Source organism: Papilio machaon, chromosome W (genome assembly GCF_912999745.1).
Source record: "Papilio machaon chromosome W, ilPapMach1.1, whole genome shotgun sequence".
Classification (NCBI taxonomy): domain Eukaryota; kingdom Metazoa; phylum Arthropoda; class Insecta; order Lepidoptera; family Papilionidae; genus Papilio; species Papilio machaon.
This window is the reverse complement of record NC_060015.1, coordinates 4,402,556-4,414,033: the sequence shown is the minus strand read 5'-3', so window position 1 is coordinate 4,414,033 and position 11,478 is coordinate 4,402,556. Positions and strand designations below refer to the sequence as shown.

The 11,478-nt window shown below is 37.8% G+C and overlaps 1 protein-coding gene across 1 annotated transcript; it reads right to left on the bottom strand.

The window, feature by feature from the left end:
* Positions 1 to 9,309: 9,309 nt before the first annotated feature.
* On the bottom strand, positions 9,310 to 10,017 carry LOC123722943 (uncharacterized protein K02A2.6-like). The gene has a single exon (XM_045685497.1). The coding sequence runs from the start codon at positions 10,015 to 10,017 to the stop codon at positions 9,310 to 9,312; it is 708 nt and encodes a 235-aa protein (XP_045541453.1).
* Between the last annotated feature and the right edge of the window lie 1,461 nt (positions 10,018 to 11,478).

Genomic DNA, 11,478 nt, shown 5'->3' with positions numbered 1-11,478 from the left:
AAGTGGGCGATTTGTAACTTAAAATCACTTAGCTACTAAGTACTTTTGGTAAGTACGCTCTTAGCACGTAAGGGTATAAACACGTTTATAAAATTATGTATGCGTTGAGGACGCTATAAAATAAAATTTTATTGTAATGCTTACTGAAAAAAAGTGACTGACTGACTGACTGACTGATATAACAATGCAAACGATAAAAAGTAAATAAACAATCGGTTTAATGAAGACCGGCAGCCTATTTAACAAGTGTGCACTCCAAGTAGGAGTCAACGATAAACGTCAACGTACTACGATTGCTTACAGAGCAATACAAACATAGTTTAGGCAACGTAATAAGTTAACAGAGCACATATTACATACTAATTAGTTATAAAGCGCATTTTCGTATAAATAGTAGATTTAAATTCGATACAGTCAAAACATCGCGTAAAAATGCGTTACATGACATGGTCATATTAAACAGTACGGTCGATTAACAATATACAATATGTGGTTATAATAGTAAAAAAATGTCGTTAAGATATAGGTGTCGCGCTCGATAATAGTCATTCCGGTACGTTAAATAATCTTTTGTGTATAATTACGTAAATATGAAAAAAAAGGCGCAGATAACAGATCGAGGCGCAATAATACAGACGGAAACCTAATAAGACGAAGTAGGTAGGCGTAGCTACGCAGGCGTTGTGGTCTTAAAAATACAACTGATAAGTAAAAATGGTCCGGACGCGGACATAGCCAAATTGGCGTACCTATTCCGAGCTGTAGACGAGTCAAAAAAAAAAAAAAAAAAACGGCTTGGAGCTCAAAGCGGCGAAGTTACGGCTCGAACATTAAACAAACATTGCAAAAATAAGAGGTCTAATGGCTGAGGGCAAATAGCGGGAAATCTGAAAGTTTTAAATAAATTGATACTACGAGCTTAGTGCTCATTGCGGCAAAGCTTAGCGCTTGCACGCTCAAATTTATAAAGAAATTGTTATTACGAGCTTAGTGCTCATAGCCCATAGAGGCAAAAAATTAGCGCTTGCATGCACAAAGAAAAATATAAATAAAAAAAAACGGCCTGGAGCTCAAAGCGGCGAAGTTACGGCTCGAACATTAAACAAACATTGCAAAAATAAGAGGTCTAGTGGCTGAGGGCAAATAGCGGGAAATCTGAAAGTTTTAAATAAATTGATACTACGAGCTTAGTGCTCATTGCGGCAAAGCTTAGCGCTTGCACGCTCAAATTTATAAAGAAATTGTTATTACGAGCTTAGTGCTCATAGCCCATAGAGGCAAAAAATTAGCGCTTGCATGCACAAAGAAAAATATAAATAAAAAAAACGGCCTGGAGCTCAAAGCGGCGAAGTTACGGCTCGAACATTAAACAAACATTGCAAAAATAAGAGGTCTAGTGGCTGAGGGCAAATAGCGGGAAATCTGAAAGTTTTAAATAAATTGATACTACGAGCTTAGTGCTCATAGCGGCAAAGCTTAGCGCTTGCACGCAGAAATTTATGAAGTAATTGTTATTATGAGCTTAGTGCTCATAGCCCATAGGGGCAAAAAATTAGCGCTTGCATGCACAAAGAAAAATATATATAAAAATGTTAACGAGCTTAGTGCTCATAGCGGCAAAGCTTAGCGCTTGCACGCACAAAGAAAGTTATAAATAAATTATTATAATGAGCTTAGTACTCATAGCGACAAAGCTTAGCGCTTGTACGCACAAATAAAATCATAATGATGATCTGTGAATTCACAGCGGCGGAGCTGAGTGCCCGCACGCAAATAAACATATAATACAAATTGCTATTAGACAGAGCCAGGAGCAAACATTGAAAAACGGCGATGACACTAATAGCTTTGATAACTATTAAACTTACGGCGATTCTAGATACTCGCGTAAGATCATTTGAAGATTGAACCATAGAAATTATAAAGGCTCTCACAGACATAATATTGAAGATAATAAACTTAGGCGATTCAAGTTACTCGCGTAAGATCATTTGAAGATTGAACCACAGAAATTATAAAGGCTCGCACAGATATGATAGTGAAGATAAACTTACGGCGATTCAAGTTACTCGCGTAAGGTCATTTGAAGATTGAACCACAGAAATCATAAAGGCTCGCACAGATATGATATTGAAGATAAACTTACGGCGATTCAAGTTACTCGCGTAAGGTCATGAAAAGATTAAACCACGGAGATTATAAAGGCTCGTACAGACATAATGTTGAAATTTAACTTACGGCGATTCAAGACACTCACGTAAGAATTGAATAGAATTTTATATGATAACATGGAAGATATTGCACACTTCATGAGATTAAAGATTATACAGCGGCGATACTGCAGACTTCAGAATATTAAAGATTATACAGCGGCGATACTGCTGACTTCAGAAGATTGAAGATAATACAGCGGCGATACTGCAGACTTCAGAAGATTGAAGATAATACAGCGGCGATACTATAGACTTCATAAGATTGAAGATAATACAGCGGCGATACTACGGACTTAATAATAATAAAGATAATACAGCGGCGATACTGCAGACTTCAGAAGATTGAAGATAATACAGCGGCGATACTACGGACTTAATAATAATAAAGATAATACAGCGGCGATACTGCAGACTTCAGAAGATTGAAGATAATACAGCGGCGATACTATAGACTTCATAAGATTGAAGATAATACAGCGGCGATATTACGGACTTCATAATATTAAAGATTATACAGCGGCGATACTGCTGACTTCAGAAGATTGAAGATAATACAGCGGCGATACTGCAGACTTCAGAAGATTGAAGATAATACAGCGGCGATACTACAGACTTCATAAGATTGAAGATAATACAGCGGCGATACTGCAGACTTCATAAGATTGAAGATTATACAGCGGCGATACTGCTGACTTCATAAGATTGAAGATTATACAGCTGCAATACTGCGCAAAAGGATAAAATTATAAAATCAACATTGTGGAAGAGCAAAGAACTAGCAGAGGAGTAAAAGTGAATATGGCAGTGGTACGAACTCGTAAAAAAAAAATGTGAAAAATAAAAGCAGCGTACTTCGGACTCGTAAAAGAACAAAAGTAGCAACTGCATTGCTACGGACTTACAGAGGAAAAATATAACAAGAGCCTAGAGTTCAAATCAGTTAAAAATAAAAAAGCTAGACGTTGGATAAAAAGTTAATAAATAAAAAGGGAGGACATTCAAGATATTCAAAAAATATATGTATATTTATAAATATATGTCAGTCAAGGATGCAGGAACCAGGAATTGAAATAAACGCAAGATTCTAACGCCAAGAAGCGGGTCCCTCAAAGAAAATTACAAAGAATAGCAGTAAATTTAGGCCAGGGAAGAGATCTTCCTCACCCTGCAATTTATAGCGGCCTCCACAGTTCTTCGATGATCGCACCAATCAAAACCAAAGACAATGTGAAAATTTAAAAATAAAAAGAAAAGAAAAACAATATAGACTAGGGGATGCCTGTTATAATTGTAAAAAAGATTCAAGAAAGGTAAAAATACAAATATGACATTAAATGGATATTAAGAAACACTATAATGTCCTACAGATTAATAAGAAAATAGTCGTATAAACAAGGAACGGTCGCTGCCTAGAGAATAAGGCAGGGTCAACAAAGTACAGGAAATAACGACGTTACAAGGAAGAACTTATGGCGAGATTGCAGCAAAGGGTCAGATATGTTAACGGCGAGAAATATTACAAAATTTAAAGGTTGCATAGGTAAATGTACATAGTGTAAAAAAGATACAAAAGGTGCGACCAAGCATAACAACATAATGTTATAGTGAAATTCGCAATCTAAGAAGAGCAAGAGATAAATCGAGTCAATAAAAAACAATTATGCAAAATCAGTTGCGTTATCCTGAACGTGGGAACGCGATACCGAGAAGCTAGAGATGAAGAATGGAAGTCTGGAAACCAGCGCGATATAAGAAAATGGGTAGAAGTTTTGTAATTCAATCGGGCGGAAAATATAGTTAAATATAAAGTCAAAATGTAACAATGTGGGAACTTTAAATTGCGAATGCCATAGTCGGATACAGAAATACTAAACCAAATAAAAAAAAAAAGGGATTGCTAGGTCTTGCACTGCAATGACCAAACGTTTGAGAGATGGCTAAATAAGAAACTATTCAACATTTACGTATAAGCTCATTACATAGAATAGTCCATGTGAGAAAGAAGAAAGAAGCCAGCAAAGTCTTGAAGTAAATATCTAAACCTGAACATACCCATAAATAGAAAGGGTATAAAGAAAATAAAGAATCAAAATTACGCGGCATGACGCCGTCTGAGGAAGTTGTCAAAGCGACAAGAAAACAAACTATGGTGTGACGTGCTGTTCGGAGCGTATAACTGTGAAATATGCTATGATGAATACAAACAAATAGTCATACAATAGAAATGTCATGAATTAAAATATAACGGGAAAGTCTTAAATTACAAGACACGTTAAGAAAATTAACTATTATCGTGGAGTAATACTTAACAATGAACCAAAAATTCTTGTTACGAGACTATGCAATCATCAAAAATAAGAAAAGCTTAAGGTCAGCGTGGAACTATGGATAGAAGAAAAGAGAAGATATTTGTATCGGAAGAGTAGTAAAGTTTTTACAAACTATCACACAAGCAGAAACAAAGTCAATAGTAGAAAGTATTGAATACTTCAAGTTAAGATAAGAAGTAAAACAATATTGAATAACAGCGTAAATTAAGGTCCAAGCGTATAGTTAACATTAAAGTGACGGGTCAGCCGCTAGGAGAACTGATGTATGTTACCCATCGGGAGTATGTAAAGACAGCCATGGGGCTTGAATGTTGAAATACTCACAGTTAAAGATTAGAAAGAAGAAGAGGACACAAGTTCTACAATGGCGATCTACATTAAGAAAATAAATAATAGGACAACATATATTTCACTAACAATTAGAGGATTAACTTTATGGAAAAGACAGTGTCACTATATGAATAATGTTATTGAATATGTGGCCATAAATCAATGAATCACGAATAATCACAAGGAATAACGAACTAAGTTTTTGAAATATCACCGTCTTCCAGGATGAAATGACGAACCCTGTAATGCTGTGTTTTATATTACCAGATCTAGCGTACTCCTGCGGTACGACTGAAGAGTATGATTGATATGATCAATAAAACGAAACCTTAAAATGGCACCTGGACAAACTAAGCTGAGATTGAAATACTTACAAAAAAAAAAACTAAACGGAAGGTTATTGAAAATGAAGAAGAAGAAAAACAGTAGCATTAATAAAATTTGTAATTAAGTCATGAAAATTTATATATATAAAAAAAAACAGCTATACTTATACTACTTAAATAAATAAGAGACATATTTGTGGTGAATCCATGACAAAGGAATTAATTTGGAAAAAAATGAAACTGGTAAGCAGACCACATGTGGCCGTTTTCAAAAGGTAACATGTACAAACACTATACATTGAAGAAATTATACAACGGATTTATGTACAAGAAAAGTAATACGTAAAAGGGAAACGAGGAGTATATAGATCCGATTAAGTGGCAAGTTAGAGGATATAAATTAATTCAACATGGGAAGTAATTAAAAAAAGTAAGGTTTTCAAACAAGGTGACCACAGCAGAAACACAGTGTGTTATACAAATACATAGTTGAAGATGAGAAGATGTAGTTGGGAAAGCAATAAGGAATGTGTTAATTGTACGAAGTAACGAAAGAAGAGAGGCGGATTTGGAAATCACACGACATCTTTAGTCAGTTGAGAAATGAGCACATTATGAGACAACCAAAACAAGTCAAGATCACTTTTTGAACAAAACAACTGATGTTGTTAGCATTGCGGGCATTATGATATAAAACAATAGTATCGACGAGACTGGAAAACTTGAAATTGGGAGTAGTAAAGCTAAAACAAAGCCTTGAAACATGTCAGAATTGATGTATGAAATTAAACGGTAGAGAGCAATAAAATACATAAGTGTTAAAGAATGTATCGCCAGTAAAAAGTAAACCAAGAATAAAATAACAATCATACTTGATGAATGTCAGATCGATTTTATTAGTTGGAACACAAAACATTATGTAGATACTTGTATATAGCGGGCACACGGATTTTCACAATTAACAATATTTAATATGGGTTATGAGTAAAGAAAGGATAGCATCATATAGAAGAAGGAAGCTTTACAAACACGAAGTCAACACACGACAAGAAGTCCCGTGAAAAAATAAATTAATGCCGCGACACGCCTACTTCGGAGAATATTCGAATCATATGCAGCATCGCCTTTCGCCTTGCGTCGCGCGCCTTCTCCTCGCGCTTCGCTCCGCCGGCAGGACTGTCGTAAGACAGTTTCTATATAATTGCCCGCGCCCCGGTCCACCCACCAGAGCTGTCCTGAGCCTCAGCGTCGCCCGCCTGCTGGCTATCCAGAATGCTCCTACCAAATATTGAATCTACCCGCGCCGCGCCCGCCCGCCACTGCTGTCCTGAGCCTCAGCCTACCTGCAAGCTGTCTGCATCGTCGCCGGCCTGCTGGCTATCCAGAATGCTCCTACCAAATATTGAATCTACCCGCGCCGCGCCCGCCCGCCAGAGCTGTCCTGAGCCTCAGCCTACCTGCAAGCTGTCTGCATCGTCGCCCGCCTGCTGGCTATCCAGAATGCTCCTACCAAATATTGAATCTACCCGCGCCGCGCCCGCCCGCCAGAGCTGTCCTGAGCCTCAGCCTACCTGCAAGCTGTCTGCATCGTCGCCCGCCTGCTGGCTATCCAGAATGCTCCTACCAAACATTGAATCTACCCGCGCCGCGCCCGCCCGCCAGAGCTGTCCTGAGCCTCAGCCTACCTGCAAGCTGTCTGCATCGTCGCCCGCCTGCTGGCTATCCAGAATGCTCCTACCAAATATTGAATCTACCCGCGCCGCGCCCACCCAGCAGAGCTGTCCTGTACCAACGTCTACTTGTAAGAAGCCGCATCCTCACAATCCGGAGACTCCCCAGAATGTTCGTATCAAATACCGAATCTACCAGGGCCCCGACCCACCCAGCAGAGCTGTCATGTGCCAACGTCTACTTGTAAGAAGCCCGCATCCCCGCAATCCGGAGACTCCCCAGAATGTTCGTATCAACGACCATGGCTAGAGCAGAGCCTGCCCATAGTAACGGAAGATTCCACAGCAACGATAAAAATATGTAGAGCATACGTGATATGTAGCAGGAAGTCTAAAAGATTGGGGCGCACGTAACACACACACACACACCTATGAAGATCGTGTAAATGCTCATGCTTGGTCAGGCATCTAAGAACATATATAAGGCGAAATACACATCAAATAAACCTCTTCCGTTACCAGCATTAGGTGGTTTCATTTCCCCGTGCTCCGCATTGGGGGTGCACCGTTGATTATTGCCGGTGCACCTCCCATGCGAGTCGTTCTGTATATCCGCAGTCAGTCCCCTACCCGGGGCCGATTTAGGATGTACACCATGTAAGAACACTGTACCCACTTTCTTTAACTGCTCTGAATCACCGCTAAAAGGAAATAATGCCTTAATTAACATCTATAATGTATGATATACTTTTAATATTGTGATTTCTTAAATTTGTTCACTTACTTGTTAATAACATTCAATAAAAACATCAATGACAAATTCCTGAGACGTGAGTTTGTATTTGGATCAAATAATGATGAAAATACGACCTGAAAAAAGGTTATTTTTATTGTATACTAGCTGTCGCTCGCGACTTTGTCCGCGCAGAATTAAAAAAAAAAACATAATAAGTAACCTATGTGGTCATGCAGACTATTATTATTTGTTTACACACTAGCAGCTAACTAGCTGATGCGTGTGTCAAATAGCTTGGAGATATCTTGTTTATCAAGTCTGTTATTGAAAGAGCTTATTGATGGAGCCTATATTTATGCCAAATTTCATCGAGATCCGTTGAGTCGTTCTGGACATATCTTCATACAAAGATCCATCCAAACATTCGCCCCACGACTCCGCGACCCGCGACTGCGCGCGCATTTAAAGAGAACCTAATAGGGGTAAAAAAATGAATAGAAGCCGATTCTCAGACCTACTGAATTCATATAAAATTTCATAAAAAATCGGTTAAACCGTTTCAGAAGTGTATGGTAAGTAATATTGTGACACGAGATTTTTAAATATAAGATTTCACATTTAGTATATAACATTATTATGGAACTGAAATATTTAAAAGATTTTACCTGAACACAATGCGGGAACATGATAGCGGGTCCAGTTGCTTTATTTAAATATTGGATTAATTTCAATCGTAATCTGGTGCAAGCGGGAACCTAAAATTATAGACAATTGTTAGCTTATCTATATAACAAAAAAATAAAAAGATCACATATCACTGTATACAATTCGTAATACATTTACATACCTTACGATCATCTGGTGGCACTTTCATACCACCCCAAGTGCCGAGGTACAGCGAGTACAGAGGACCTACAACTGCCGGCTGCGACCAGTCTACGGAACTGTAAACAAGTATAACAAACAACGACGTATGATTACGCGTGAAAGTGACTTTATACAATTTAAAAAAACAGAAACCTATTTCAAAACAATATATTCTAAAAATTACAACTAAAAAGAACTATAAATTACTATTTTTCTAAAAACTCACATAGATTTATTACATGCATAGATGCAGTGACATTTTACATTTTAAGTCTGGGTCGATATTAGAGAATTAATTAAATATGTATTTAAAGTTAGAACATGGGAGGTAAAATAACACAAACAAAACCTCAGTGTTACCTCTTGACTCTAATAAGTGGGCTGTTGGCGTGATTGGCAACACTGAAGCGAGAGTCCGCGGCCGCCACGATCAGCGTCAGCAGGATATCGTTCATGTTAAAGATGTCCTTGCTTATAAAATTCACTATTGAGAGTTTCATGTACAAATAAAGTTATTAGTACATACATTAAGATATGATACAGTATTTTTTTTATATATTTTAATTATAATTATAATTATAATTAAAATACCAAATGTGTTAACTGTACCCACCTCTTCTAACTGGTTGGGATTTAATTGGTTATTACCCACTATCCTTTTGTATGTCTTCATACTTATTAAATATACATAAAGAAATAAAATGCATTGTTGTCTATTTACATTATTTTTATTAATGACATAATTGACATAGTTGACACATTATTGATTATGATCTCACTGACTTACCGGCCAGTAACTTAATTATGAAAGAGGTGATACACCACAGTTTCTCCCCCCTAGCTTTGGACCAAGGGAGCAGCTAGGAGCTGGTCAATGTGCCTACGCCAGACAGAGCCGTCGTCAGTTATTATTTTATAATGTAGTCTCCCTAAACGTTCTTGAATGGTCCCGAAACGCCAGCGCTGCGTGGAGCCGATAGTATAATCACGGGCCTGGATGCGGTCGCCTGGATTGAACTTTTTGATAAGATGTGGCTGGTGTTTATCTGATGGTCGTCGGAGTTCCCCTCTCAAGAACATGGCATGTAGCGACGTGCGTACCTCCCTACCAAACATAAGCTGGTAGGGGGTCTGGCCGTTAGCGTCCGGCGTTCGACGAAGTCGTGTTTTAGTCGTGAGGAGCTTTTGATATATTGTGCCTCCTTCCCCCTCTAAGCTTCGTAGTATCCTTTTCACTGTTTGAACGTATCGTTCGGCTTGACCGTTCGTTGCTGGATGGTATGGAGCAGACGTCTTATGAACGATCATACTGTCTTTGAGGAATGCTTCAAACTCTTCTGAGATAAATTGTCGTCCGTTGTCAGAAACTAAAATTCGTGGTATTCCAAAGGTGCAAAATAATTCTTTCAGTTTTTGGACGCACCAAGTAGTTGTTGTGGTTTTGGTAGGTATTATCTCAATCCATTTTGAAAATGCATCTGTGCAATCTTTGCCAAGGTCCATCAGGTCGTTCCCAATGGTGAAGTGGTGCTTTTTCAGGTTCATTCTGTTGTAGTCTGCAAGTTCTGCACGATTTCACCTTCCTTTCGATGTCGTTATCAATCCCCTTCCAATATACAAAACTGCGCGCCAATAGTTTCATCTTAACTATTCCTGGATGGCCGAGATGTAGTTCATTTAGCACGCGTTCTTGAAGTGTTCTAGGGATAAGAACGCGCGCTCCTCTTAGTATACAGTATTTTTAGTCTCAGTTGCTATCGTATTTGGGTTGATGTCTATAGTATTAATTTGCTCTAATTGGAAATTGTAGTTCTGGTCTATTTTATTAATCCTTGTAAACTCTATTGGAAATCTTGATAGGTAGTCGGCATTGGAGTTATTCGCTGAAGTTCTATATTCAATATTGTAGTCAAATCCGGACAAGAAGTGGGCGTAATGAAATAACCTCATAGTGCTCATTGCTGGTAAGGTTTTATTTGGATGAAATATGCTTGTAAGTGGTTTGTGGTCTGTTATGAGGGTAAATTTTCGGCCGTAGATATAGTAGAAAAAATTTTTTAATCCCCAGTAAATCGCCGTAGCTTCTTTGTCAATTTGACTATATCTTTTCTCGCTGTCTGATAATGTTCTCGACAACCACAACCCGTTACAAATACAACTTTTGAACAACCGTTCAAAAATATAGAACGAGAACTGAATGACAGAAAGGTTAGTTATGAAACTGTAGTCATCCTACCCTTTTCCCTGCATAGTGTCAGCATAATACGTACTTTTACATATGTAAATCTCTATCAGCCGTCGCCTTTTTACACACAATCCATCCATACTTTCTTCTGTCTTCCTCTACCTTTGGAGACGTTACCTTTAATATCTTTACTTTTCTGTTTTTGTACTCATCCCTCCGTAAAATCCATAATCGAAAAAGTCCACAAATTATACAAATTAAATCTTTTTTCCATTTTAAAATGGAAGTTAAGCAATTGTATAATCAATATGCAAATTATCTGCTCGATAGTTCGATTGCTCTCTTACTTATTCTGTGAAGGAATTACTTCGGCGGTAGCGTCCGCCTTTTTCACCCTTTCCTTGCCCTCCAATACTAATGGACTGGTAAATTGGTTGGCTACGTGATGTCATAATACAAGATCACCCTTTTTCAACGGTTTCTCATTTTAAACTAGAAAGCTTTCGATTTTATTCAACTGAATAACGTTGTATTTGATGAGATGGGTTAACAATTATTTGATGAGTTCTTTTAATTAATTTCTTAGGTCGATGGCGACTTTTTGGAGCCACATAGAGCATAAATACCACCGTATAGGTAGGTATAGGCTTTTTGAAAAATTAGGTTGCATCTAAAAGCTGTCAATTCAACTTAGAACTTCAACATATATCACAACATACTGTGGACATATATCACACTTAAATTTGTGATAATCGCCTTCGTATCAACATCGTCAATTATGTTACAATTAGTATGAGATTTTTGTTGCAAATTACGCCCGA

Excerpts from the sequence above, each read along its gene's own strand:
- LOC123722943 (XM_045685497.1), bottom strand. The coding sequence starts at position 10,017 with ATGAACCTGAAAAAGCACCACTTCACCATTGGGAACGACCTGATGGAC.